The sequence below is a fragment of the Eleutherodactylus coqui genome, chromosome 5 (genome assembly GCF_035609145.1).
Source record: "Eleutherodactylus coqui strain aEleCoq1 chromosome 5, aEleCoq1.hap1, whole genome shotgun sequence".
Lineage (NCBI taxonomy): Eukaryota > Metazoa > Chordata > Amphibia > Anura > Eleutherodactylidae > Eleutherodactylus > Eleutherodactylus coqui.
In genome coordinates, this window is record NC_089841.1 from 233,436,626 (window position 1) to 233,450,151 (window position 13,526).

The window sequence follows — 13,526 nt, forward strand, 5'->3', positions numbered from 1 at the left end:
CCTACCGGATTGGTGAGAGCTACATGGCATATGGCATGGCTGCTATATAAACTACTTTGCCAGAAGTTTGTGGTACTGCAGTTATAGATATATATTTGGAAATATGTTATGAAGACTGAAAAAAAGATTAAGAAATCAAATATCATGTATTGAACCTCATCCTCCGTATACATTGTTTGGGGGGGGGGGGGGGGGGGGAAGAAATGTAAGCTATAGAGGCAGATTTATTTTTACAAGGGCATTAAGCGCACATCCGATGCATACACGGGTATTTTTAGGGTCCTTTTAGATGAGCCGATTCTTGCTTGAATGAGCGAGTGACGTCACCTCTATACCATTCGCTCTCGTTCTGTCCATTTAGACAAGCAGATGCATCCTGGGCTCATTCAAAAAAGAGAATGGTTTAATATCGTTGAGTCTTTCCCATTGGCTAACATGGTGCAGTTGCTATTGATTGTGGCATGTGTTGGCGCAATCTGAGCGCTTCAGGTATATCTTGGTGGTCCAAATTAAGAAGAAGTGGAGGACTCCGAGAAACTAACACACGACACAAATGGTGTAACAAGATAGTTGCTCTTTAGGCCCAATGTCCATGGGTGGATTTGATTTGCGGCACCTGCGCAGAAGATCCGCAGTTCAAGCCGCCCACAGGGAAGCAATTAAAACATGCAGATTTGTTTTACAGGCTCTGCATGCGGAAAATAAATAGCAGCATGCTCCATTTTAGGGCAGATTCCGTGTGGAAGGCTTCCATTGAAGTCAATGAAAGCTTTCCGATCCATGGCCCGTCCGCAATTGACACTGTAGAGAGGCCGAGGATTCTGCGGGAGAAGCAGTAGGTTAAAAAAAACTGTACTAAGTATGTGCGTCAGCCGTCAATTCCGCACGCATCCGCAGTACAGAAAATAGAAGACCCAGACAAATACGCAGGGCCGCCGGCTGAGGCTAGGGTTGGATTTCACTGCAGGCTCCACATGCGGAATCTGACCCGTCTGTGGACATGAGTCCTAGTACAGAACATATCGGTGCCACTTTGTATCAGTTTCCTATTAACTCCTTAGTGACGGCACAATAGTGTTGTATCTTCCTCCATACAGTGCGGGCGTCAGATGTTTATTACAGCTGACACCCGCGGGTAATAGCCGCAATCAGCCGTATGGCTGACCGTGGCTATTAACCCTTTAAATGTCGCTGTCAATTCTGACAGCGGCATTTAAATCCTCCGAACGATGTTCGGGGGTCCCTTACGGCCCCCCCGTGTGGTGAGAATGGGGGAGCCGTGCAGGTGTCATGGCAGCTGGGGGCCTTCTAAAAGGCCCCAGGGCTGCCTTGGGAGACTGCCTATCAAGCCATTCCCGTGGGGTGGCTTGATAGACTGCCTGTCAAAAAGCAGTATGACGTGATGCTATAGCATTATGTCATACTGCAGGAGCGATCAAGGTATCGCATATTGTAGTCCTCTAGGAGTACTAAAAGAAAGTGTAAAAATAAGATCAATAAAGTTTTACTAATTATTAAAAAAAAAGTAATAAAAGTTAAAAAAAAAAAACCTTTTGCCATATTTGCAATAAAATAAAAAAATCAAAACATTAAACCAAAAATACGTGTTTGGTATCGCTGCATCCGTAAAAGTCCGATCTATCAAATTAATGCATTATTTTACCCGCACGGTGAACGTGGTATGAAAAAAAAAAAATGGTACCAATGGAAACGACAGGACGTACCGCACAAAATAAGCCCTCACTCAATTATGTCGACAGAAAAATAAAAAAGTTATTGTGCGCAAAAAATGGGCACAGAAAATAATTTTTAAAACTTAAATATCTTAAAAAAAAAATACAAGTACTACAGCAAAAAAAAAAAATAACTACACAAGTTTGGTATCATAGTAATCGTACTGACCCATAGAATAAAGTTATCTGGTCATTTTTGTTGTAGATTCTGCGTCTTAGAAACAAGATGCAACGAAAGATGGCGGAATGTCGTTTTTTTTTCCATTTCTCTCCACTTAGAATTTTTTTTTAAGTTTTTCAGTACATTATATGGTACAATAAATAGCACCATTAAAAACTACAACTCGTCCCGCAAAAAACAAGCCCTCATACAGCGACGGATAAATAAAGGAGCTACGATTTTTTAAAAGGGAGGAGGAAAAAACGAAAACGAAAATGAAAATAAGCAAAAAAGCTCCGTCACTAAGGGGTTAAATAGGCAGTGTTCACATATACAGATATGCAGGAACAGGTAACAAATAATGTATGTCGAAAAATGTGCCTTTAAAAATGTGTAATCAGGCTTGAATGCAAAATTCATGCTGCTCCAAGCAAGAAAACGGCACTATTATGTAACAATAGGACACACAGAGCGAGTGCGCTGCATGTATTGTGCCAACCAGCGAGGAGCATGGCACAGAAAGGGTAAAGCGCAGACACATGCCAGCCCTGAATTATCCAACAGCTGGATAAGTACACAGGACGAATCATTAGTTTCAGGCATAAGTGGCCCGCTCAGGAGACGGCGGAGCCCGTTGCTAAGCAACTAGGGGCATTTCGCATCCCATCTCACTCCTAAATATTCCGCAGCGAGGTCATCTGTCTAATTAATATTTGGAAAGTGTGTTTTATCCTCACGTTCTCTTCTGCCTTTTAATTGCATGTAATTTTCCACTGTCCATTGCTTCATTTACGGTGTCTAGACTCGCTGTCCCCCGGAAGGAGTTCACACAAGTCTGACAATAGCGGGGTTAATATAAAGTACAGGATTGGGGTTGTCGTCTTGTTTCGGATGCTTGGATATAGAAGTTGTGTAATCTCAGTCCTTGCCTTTCATTCCTCACTACCTTTGGGATCTAGGCTTGCTTTCAGAGAATGCTCCATAGTACAGACCGAGTAATTCTAACAGCGGAGTGTTTACTACTGCTGATGGATTTGGGTCAGGAGAATTACCTAGGCTGGGTACAGCTGCTAGAATAAACTCTCAGCTGTGAGCAATATCAGGAATTTATGGGTTTTCAGTCTCGGTCACAAACCCCAAGCAAAACCTGTGAGGAATTGGAACAAAAATATTAGAAAGCTGCACAAGTTCTCGTTACACTTTATTCCCACCTCTGAGTCATGTCTGCAAATTACTTCTGTTATTCCAATTTTAAAAAGTGATGGCATATTGGTAGGATATGTAATCACGACATGATCGGTGCGGATCTGACATCTGGGACCACCCACCTGACAATACCTGGATTGAAGGGGCTGGAGCTCAGTACCCCGGTCACTTCTAGAAACTGCACCCTGGCCCTGATGAAGTGAAGTGAGAGTGCCGTTATGGAGGGTCGGCCTGCGGAGGGTCGGCCTGCGGAGGGTCGGCCTGCGGAGGGACGGCCTGCGGAGGGACGGCCTGCGGAGGGACGGCCTGCGGAGGGACGGCCTGCGGAGGGACGGCCTGCGGAGGGACGGCCTGCGGAGGGACGGCCTGCGGAGGGACGGCCTGCGGAGGGACGGCCTGCGGAGGGACGGCCTGCGGAGGGACGGCCTGCGGAGGGACGGCCTGCGGAGGGACGGCCTGCGGAGGGACAGCCTGCGGAGGGACAGCCTGCGGAGGGACAGCCTGCGGAAGGAAAGCCTGCGAAGGCTAACACTGCAGCCTCTTCTCCAAATGGTCAGAATATCGCTCATGATAACCAGATAGCCCATCCTAGTGATATGTCACCACTTTATAAGATGAGAACAGCTTTTTAATACATCAACAACTTTCAAAACTTATGATTTTAGTGAATGAATATTACAGAGAGAGCCATTACAAGACTTCATGTGTCCATTGCATCTAATAGAACTATTTTCCCCCACCTGTGTAGGGATAAGAAGGGAAGCCCAAAGTACAAACTGCATTTACATAACAGGTTCATGTATCCTTCCTAATCCACAAAAAAACAGTTATACCCCAAAGAAATAAATGCACTGACTACCTGGGAAGAATCCGTTTTGGCAGCTTCACTGGTGACTTTTAGAACTTCTCTCAGAGTTGGTCCTGTCTCCTGAAGAATAAGGTATCCCAGCAGCAGTGAGAGGTGTATGGGAACACAGTTGGAGAAGGAGAGCACTGAAGACAAGGAGGCCAGCCAGTTGCAGGTAGCTGCGCCATCTTGTCTGAGCAGGTTTAGGATGTTCAGGGTAGCAGTCAGTGTGCAGTGCCAGGCGGTGAGTGGAAGAGGCAGCATTACACAGGGCTAGGTAGGAGGAAAAGGAAGAATGAATAGTAATCTGCATGCCATGCTCATTCATATTCTACATTACCATGAAAGGCTTTTGTAAGGCTATTATTTACATATGCATTTCGGATTTCCTTTCTTCTGTTTCATAGGAAGGGCAGAATAATGGAAACAAACATTTTCTTTTACATTCTTATTAGAGATGAGCGAGCGTACTCGGCCACGCCCCTTTTTCGCCCGAGCGCCGTACTCGGGCGAAAAGATTCGGTGGGCCCCGTGGGTGAGTGGGGGGTTGCAGCGGAGAGTGGGGGTGAGAGGGAGAGAGAAAGGGCTCCCCCCTGTTCCCCGCTGCTACCCCCCGCTCCGCCACGCCCCCCCCGCCCGAATCTTTTCACCCAAGTACTGAAGTACTCGAAAATCGCGGTGCTCGATCGAGTAATTACTCGAAACGAGTAGGTTCGCTCATCTCTAATTCTTATTGATTTTAATGAGGATTTTAGGGCTCGCAGTTAATGTCCGTTTTGTCAGATTTTCTTTCTTACAGAAATAATAACAGCATGCTGCGCTATTTTTTCCATCCAAAAAAAAAAAAAACAAAACGTGAAACTTCACAGAAAGTTTATCTTTTTACAGCTGTCAATAGAGAAGAGATGCAAATGGAAAGCCTTCTGTTTGTAACTGCTATTTGTTGCATGTAACGGATGCGATTTTTCTTTCTGCTTTCTCAGAAAAAAACTAGAAATAAGAGGATTTTTTACTCACCGTAAAATCTCTTTCTCGTCTCGTCATTGGGGGACACAGCAAAGACCGTGGGATATAGCTTCTGCCACTAGGAGGCGACACTAAGCACAAAAAAGTTAGCTCCGCCCTCTGGCTATATCCCTCCTGCCGACAGCAGGCTAATCAGTTTGTCATGCCAGCAGTTGGAATAGCCATGCAGGAACAGAGAGACAACAATAGTTAGTCATATGACACGTTAACAAAAAATTTCACTGTAATGAAAAACACGCAGCACCATGTGCGACTTACAGAATCCGGAGTCCGACCAGGACCACCACTGTGTCATATAAAGAAAGAGGGGTGGGTGCTGTGTCCCCCAATGACGAGACGAGAAAGAGATTTTACGGTGAGTAAAAAATCCTCTTTTCTCGCTCGTGTCATTGGGGTACACAGCAAAGACCGTGGGACGTCCCTCAGCCGTCCCCAGGGGTGGGTACAAATAAATCATAAGCGCATGCGGTCAGTTTACAGCCATCTGTAAAACCTTTCGACCCAGCGAAGCGTCGGCTGACGCGAACGTATGTATTTGATAAAATTTAGAAAAAAGACAGCACCGGTCGCAACACCACCTTATCCTGGTGAAAAAACCGTAAAGGGTGGTTTTGCCGACAGCGCCGCAATCTCCAAAACCCTACGAAGGGAGGTAACCGCCACCAGGAAAGCGACCTTCCAGGACAGCAAGCGCCACAGTACTTCCGCTAATGGTTCCCCTGAGAGAGTAGATCCTTTCGTAGGGGTAATCGCCAGGGCGCGTCTGCTAACATGTCCATGAGCTCAGAGTTCCGCGTTCTTCGCGGCCAATCTGGGCTATGAGAATGATTGGTAGCCCTTCCTTCCTGATCCTCCTGAGCGTCCGAGGAAAGAAAGGAATTGGTGCACCCCCAGCCCGTCATGCTGGCGACTGTAGCCAGCACCTACCACTGCAGGGGCAGGAACGACCTGCCCTGCTGGATGCGTGGCGAGTCCAACCACCACTGGAGTGACAGCTGAACTCCTGGTGGAAACCTTATCTTCCCCTCGAGGGATCGCGCTAACCTGTCCCACCTTGAGAATATCGCCCACTGCAAGGGGAGGGAGTGGAACAGGGCAGAAGGAATTGCCTCGAAAGACGATACCATCAGCTTCTTTAGGTCCTGAACCGGACGGACGGAGCCGTCCTTTTTTTTTTTGGGGGGGGGGTTCTGGACCGAAAGAAACGGTCATGCGGTTGTGAGTGGAACTCCATCGCATAGCCCCTGGACACGACCTCCTGTACCCAGGTGTCTGTGACCTGAGACGACTAGGCCTGGCTGAATTGGAGACGCCATCCCCCTCACCTTGTCCGAAACAGGTGGGGGCAGTCTCTCATGCGGGGGGCTTGCCTTCGGTACCCTTTGTGGGCAGGGGCCCCCGCCAAGAGGAGCTTGGTTTAAAGGAAGGAACCTTCCTTTGTTCCCGCTCCTGTGGACCCTCTCTCTCCACCCTATGAGGACTCATCCGGCGATAGGAACGGAAACGTCTGTGCTGCGGAGATGACCGCTTTGGACGGTTCTGTGGCAAAAGTGAGCTCTTTCCACCTGTAGCCTCTGAGATGAGCTCGTCTAGCTTGGCGCCGAAAAGACGAGATCCTACAAAGGGCATACTGATTAACGACCCCTTGGAGGAAGCATCCGCATCCCACGAATTTAACCATAGGGTCCGACGAGTCGCCACCGATGCCGCGGAGGCTCGGGCCGCCAGCCTGGCTGTATCCATAGAGGCCTCACAGAGAAACATGCCTGCTTGTTCAATCTGGCGTGTAATGCCCACCAGATCCTCGGTTGACGCCCCTTCGAGGATTCCTTCCCGTAACCGCTTTGCCCAGTCAGTAACAGCCTTACTGACCCAGGACGAGGCAAACACAGGCCTAAAAGCTGACCCTGCCGCCTCAAAAACGGTCTTTGCCAAGGCCTCGACTCCTCGATCCTTGGGATCGCTGAGGGAGGAGGACTCTGCCGTGGGTAGCACGGTATGCTTAGCCAGGCGCGAAATGGGTGGATCCACTAGCGGTGGGACCGACCACTTCTCGACTAAGTCCTGTGGAAAGGGGTATTTCCCGTCCAAGTAACCCATCTTGGAAAGATGCTTATTCGGTGCCTTCCACTCCTTAGATAGGACCTTGTCAAAGTCCTCATGAGGAGGAAAGGTTTTTGGAGAGCGTCTAGGCTGCCTGAAAGAAAACGATATCCCAGATGCCTGTGGTTCCTGTTCAGTGAGCTGAAAAGTGTCACGCACCGCAACCACCAAGCTCTCCACCATTGCCGAAAATTTTGGGACCTGATCCTCCTCCACGACAGAGCCTGAGGAGGATTCAGACCATTCCTCGTCCGAAACATCCTCTGCCAACAAGCGCCGCGACCTAGTACTAGAAGAGCGCAAAAGTGACGAGGAGGATGGTGACCGGGAGGGCCGCCGGGAGTCCGAAGGCCTGACCCGTTTTCGTCTACGGCCGCGCTCCTCACGCGGACTGGAGGCGTTCTGCGCTAATCTTTCCAAAATTGCGCCAGATGCCCGAGAGAGGTCAGACACCGCCAGTGACAAGGAGCGGGCCCACTCCGGCTCGGCCACAGCTGGGGGCTGAATGGGGGGATGGGTGCCCTGCACAGCCGCCTGTTTCGCAGGGGGACAATCTCTACAAAAGGGCTCAGCCTGTCCGCATGCGAACTTTAGGTTACAGCGCGAGCAAGCAAAGTGCGTTACTCTTGCTGTCCCTGGTCCAGCCTCCAGGGCTCTGGGGTCGGACATGGTGCTGGGATTTCACCGGGCAAAGAAAACTGCGAGCTATCCTCTGCTATGCCAACCGCCGGCAGGAGGGATACGCAGCGAAAGTGGGGAGCTAGCCGCCAGGCAGAGCTTACCCAGGCCCTTGCCGAGGCCTGAAGAGGTCCAGGGAGCCGCTGGGTTGGGAGACTGCAGGTGCTGAATGGCTTTCTTTCCTGGAGCTTGAGCTGTACAGCTTATAAGCTGAGCAGAAAAGGGCAGCAAGGAGTGGAGCAGCAGGGCGGTTTTTAAGCCCTGGCGCGCTGTCCCCAATAGGCTGCTTCTCTGATGTCATCCCCCTTCACCTGTGCTGAGGGAGGAAGGGGGGAGGGGCAGGGGCGGTGTGCATTGCCGATGAGGCCACGCCCCGTCGCGTGGGGCGTGGCCACACGGCGAGGCCACGCCCCCTCCGATTCCGCCGTTGCCGCGCCCGTGGCTGCAGTGCAGCCCTCTCCATTGAGCCCCCTCATCGCAGGAACTCCTGCTGGGAGCCCCTGCAGGGAGCCAGAAGGCCAAGGCATACTGAAAGCTGTTGCCCTGAAGTACCATGCCCGCGAGGCCACGCCCCCCCCCCCCCCCCCCGCCGGCTTGTGCCTGGAACCAGCGCCCTGAATATCAGGTGAGCCCATACCTCCACGGTGAACTCACCTGCCCACCCCCACCCCGCCCTCCGCTGCCGCAGCCATGCATAGCGTATACTGCTCCCGACGAAAAGGAGTCTGTCCGCCTGCGCCAATCCCTGCGCCTCGCTGCAGCCCACAAGGTACGCGTGCAAAAAGCGACATACTGGGAGAGCCAGGAAGGGGGGAGGGAGAGGGGGGGGATGTCGCAAGCGCATACTTACCTCCTGCGTGCTTACTGGAAGAAAAAGTGGCTCCCCAGTTCCAGCAGCCTACCCCTATAACATCGCCTGCCCATGGGAAGGGGATGCGGACCTCTGCACCAAACATGGGGGGCTCTCGCTGGCGGGCCACATGCAGATATATATGATCCGGATGTGCCACCTTTTCTTCTGAGGCGGGCCAGGCAAGAAGCAACCTGGACAAACCCGAGGTTGTTTGCCCTCCTCTCCGTTCGGGTTTGATGGGGAGCGTCCTGCCTCTCCGTCTAACCCTGGCCCTTAAAGCAGCCCTAACGGGCACGACCGTCCTCCTACGAGACACTAAGCTAAAAACTGATTAGCCTGCTGTCGGCAGGAGGGATATAGCCAGAGGGCGGAGCTAACTTTTTTGTGCTTAGTGTCGCCTCCTAGTGGCAGAAGCTATATCCCACGGTCTTTGCTGTGTACCCCAATGACACGAGCGAGAAATATTATTTACATTTACGGCGGCCCCTCACACGGCATAAATGCTGTGGAACGTCTACAGCAGATTCTGCTAGAGAAACTCCGCAGCCTTTTACAGCACCAGCCATGAGGGGATTCCTAAAATCTCCTGCAAGTGCAATGGAAAATTCCAGCACCGATTCTGCAGCATTTTTAAAAAAACTATGCGGATTCTAAAATCATAGCATCACTAATAATGATTTTCATGGGCGATGAAAGAAAAAAAAAAAATGGCAGCAGCTCCTATCCTGCTGTGTTTTGAAGCACCAGTATCACCCATCCAAGTCCAAGTTGTTTTTTCCTTCATTCACCTATTTACTTGAATGGGACTTTAAATTACAACCATTGGACAGCCCCCCCCCCCCCCCCACACACACACACATATGTGAAAAGTAATGAAACTCACTTGGCACTCAAAAAACGCAAACACGCAAGAAAAACTGATATAAAAAACACATACACTCCTAGTGAAATCACTCTCCCCCGATGTGAAAAAGGCTTAATAACCTACCTCCGCACTGCTAACTCAGTAAGTTTTATTTATTTCAAGTACACTTAGGGCCTTTTATATATTTCTTCTGTTCGTTCTCTTCAAGTACAATCTACATTTTGTCAGTCAAAGCTAAAATTTTAACTTTTTTTTAAGGTGTTCTAAACCAACAAAACAAATCATACTCCCCTCTCTTCTCTCCCCGGGAAATGCTGCAGCGGGTCCCACAATGATACCGGTCTCTGCTGATAGCGGAAGTCATGTGACTGCTTCAGCCAAATCAGAGGCCACGGCGTCACCTGTTGGAACGTCTGGCATCATGACGCCCAGGATGTGAGCACTGATGCCAGCCAAATGGGTGGTTATGCTGCAGGATCTGACTGGCTGCAGCAGTCATGTGACTTCTACGGTCAACAGAGACCGGCATCGTTGCAGGACCCACTGACGCTTTTTCCGGGGGAAGATGAGAGGAGAGTACGGTTTATTTCCTTATTTTATAACATGGCCATTTGCTTTAAAAAAAAATAAATTGTGGGGCAACCTCTTTGACTACCGCACTTTAATAGTGGCCAAACTTCTACATGTTTGATAAAAATGAGTAAACTCTCCACACGCCAATCAATGAAATAATGTTTGTGCAAAATTGTGTGCCGATGGTAGATATGCAGCCGACTGTCATCATGTGACATGACCACAGGGGTCATTTTAAGTGACTTTGTATGGATGTTAGGTTACTGCACTGATTTCAAAACAAAGGGGTCCGACAACGGTCAGGGTGAGAGTTTCTGGAAAACACAGCACAGTAGTTAGGGGGAGTGTACAGTAAGGGTCGAGCCAGTGAGTGACGTCACCGTCAGCTCGTCCGCTCTCGTGCAGCCTGTTTACACGGGCAGATACATCGTTGGGTCGTTCAGACGAGAATCATTGAGCCTTCCCCATTCGCTGTATAAGTGAGGGACCGAACGAGCGCGGTTTACGCCCCACGATAAGTGAACGAGCCGACGATGCTTTTTTGATGCCTGCAGAAAATAGCCGAGCGAAAAATGAAAGATCATCGTTGGCCCGCGTTTAGACCAAACAATTATCGTTCACTTTCGCTTGTTTGATTATTAGCACATTTTGAACCCATCTAACACCACAAACAATCCCCTATATCATGCAGACCTAAGAGAGCCATCAATACTACATCTAACCTAATCAACATCATTTGCTGAAAACAGAACAATATCCCATTTTTCACAAACACATCAGTACGCTTCTGTTCTTCATCATCATGACAAATGTGACCATAATTACTTCTCAAACAAAGAAACTGAACCTGAGCTAACAGTTTGCACCGGAGCCATCTATCAAGTCCCGCAGCGGCCGGCATATTCATCTCGCCATTATTTTCTTGTAAACATCGCGGTTTTTGAGCAATTCATCCCGCCCATCACTTTTCACGGTTTACACGTTCATACCGCGCACACTAGGAATGCATTCTTCAGGGAAATCACCTTTATGGTTATGGTAACATTTCTGCCTTTAAAAGGGAATCGAACATCAGGAAGATAGGCTATTCTTTAACCCAGGGGTGGGCAATTAATTTTCCCATGGGGCCACATGAGAAATTGGAATGGTTTTAGAGGGCCAGACCAACATACGAAGGCTCCATGCACATTGCCTTAATGGGGCCGTATTCCAGCCGCCCGATTTGCGGCCAGAATACGGCCGCCATTGAAAATGAATGGCGCTGTAATACGGCGCGGTGAACACCCGGTGTTTCACCCCGTTTTACGGCGCGGCCCCCGTGTCTGCCAATGGAGAGGGAAGCGGTAAGGAGCACTCCCATCTCCACTCAGAAGTTACAGTGGCATCACTTAGGGCTCATGTCCACGGGGAAAAGAAGAATTAAAATCCGCAGCGGATTTTAACTCTTCTCCCGCGCACGGATCCGCACCCCATAGGGATGCATTGACCACCCGCGGGTTGATAAATACCCGCGGATCGTCAATAAAAGTGATTTTAAAAAAAATGGAGCATGAAAAAATCTGGACCATGCTCCATTTTCATGCGGGTCTCCCGCGGGGACGGCTCCCGCGGGCTTCTATTGAAGCCTATGGAAGCCGTCCGGATCCGCGGGACACAAAAATCACATTTTACTTACCCGCTCCGGTTCTTCTCTTCGGCGCCGCGCCATCCTCTCTCAGCCGCGGCCGGATCATTTTGCTTCGGCCCGGCACATGCGCGGGGCACGTCACCGACGTCATCGTGCACATCCGCCGAGCCGAAGAATGAAGATCCGGCCGCGACGAGAGAAGATGACGCCGCCGCGAAGAGAAGAAACGGAGCGGATGGGAGGTGAGTTTATTGTCATTTATTTGTATTTTCAGCGCTCATGTCCGCGGGGCAGGAGGGACCCGCTGCAGATTCTACATGTAGAATCCGTAGCGGGCCCGATTTTCCCCGTGGACATGAGGCCTTAGTTTCGCTGCTTCCCGTTGCTGACACCGGACTCATTGGTGAGTCACCAGGACACTCTTTGCGGGCCGGTCCGAGCTATTCAGCGGGCCGGATGTGGCCCGCGGGCCGTGCTTTGCCCAGGTCTGCTTTAACCCATTCAGAGATTCTGTGGTTTTGGAGAAAAAGGTATAACAAGAGTACCTGCGCTAATATTTTATGCTCTACAGAGAATTGCCCCTATGGTATCTTCCACTTGAATTGTGCACTGCCCAATGCACACCACAAAAACAGCAGTCACTAAAGTATGTCTAAATACCTACAACCAGTGTACAGAGAGGCAGCACTCCACTATGCATCAGGCCCAATGTCCTCTGGCGGATTCGAATTGTGGCCGAGCTGCAACTCAAGCTGCCCGTAGGGAGACATGTGCATCTGCAGCTTAATTAAAGCATGCTCTATTTCACATGTGTCAAACACAAGGCCCGCTGCCTCGTGTTATGTGGCCAGCGGGGTGCCGACACCGCTTACCACTGAAGCGATTACCAGCTGGGGTGCCGCAGCTCCCCGCTGGTAATCGCGCTATTACCGCTGTTCCCGGCGCACACTGACGTCAATGTGCAGCCGGGATCCTCCTCCCCGGGTCCCCTGCTCTTCACTTCCGCAGGAGAGGATTCAGGGAGGAAGCGTGCCGGGCTACACACTGACGTCAGAGTGTGTACCGGGATCATCGTGAGCAGAGGGGGAGCGGCGCTGACTGCAAGGAGGAGGTAAGTATAAGGGTTAGGGGGGTTAATATTACTGCTGAGGGAGGGGGTTGATATTGGTGCTGCGGGAGGGGGTTGATATTGGTGCTGCGGGAGGGGGTTTATATTGGTGCTGCTGGAGGCGGTTAATATTGGTGCTGCTGGAGGCGGTTAATATTGGTGCTGCTGGAGGCGGTTAATATTGGTGCTGCTGGAGGCGGTTAATATTGGTGCTGCTGGAGGGGGTTAATATTGGTGCTGCTGGAGGGGGTTAATATTGGTGCTGCTGGAGGGGGTTAATATTGGTGCTGCTGGAGGGGGTTAATATTGGTGCTGCTGGAGGGGGTTAATATTGGTGCTGCTGGAGGGGGTTAATATTGGTGCTGCTGGAGGGAGTTAATATTGGTGCTGCTGGAGGGAGTTAATATTGGTGCTGCTGGAGGGAGTTAATATTGATGCTGCTGGAGGGAGTTAATATTGGTGCTGCTGGAGGGAGTTAATATTGGTGCTGCTGGAGGGAGTTAATATTGGTGCTGCTGGAGGGAGTTAATATTGGTGCTGCTGGAGGGAGTTAATATTGGTGCTGCTGGAGGGAGTTAATATTGGTGCTGCTGGAGGGAGTTAATATTGGTGCTGCTGGAGGGAGTGAATATTGGTGCTGCTGGGGGGGTGTTAATATTGGTGCTGCTGGGGGGGGTGTTAATATTGGTGCTGCTGGGGGGGGGGTTAATATTGGTGCTGCTGGGGGGGGGGGGTTAATATTGGTGC

General features: G+C 50.2%; 1 protein-coding gene across 1 annotated transcript in view; it reads right to left on the minus strand.

The window, feature by feature from the left end:
• Positions 1 to 13,526, minus strand: part of FOCAD (focadhesin) — a 154,675-nt gene that overhangs the window by 93,048 nt on the left and 48,101 nt on the right. Inside the window, exon 11 of the mRNA XM_066604331.1 lies at positions 3,959 to 4,219. Within this exon, the coding sequence (XP_066460428.1) occupies positions 3,959 to 4,219 (261 nt within the window). The remainder of the gene's footprint in view (positions 1 to 3,958; positions 4,220 to 13,526) is intronic.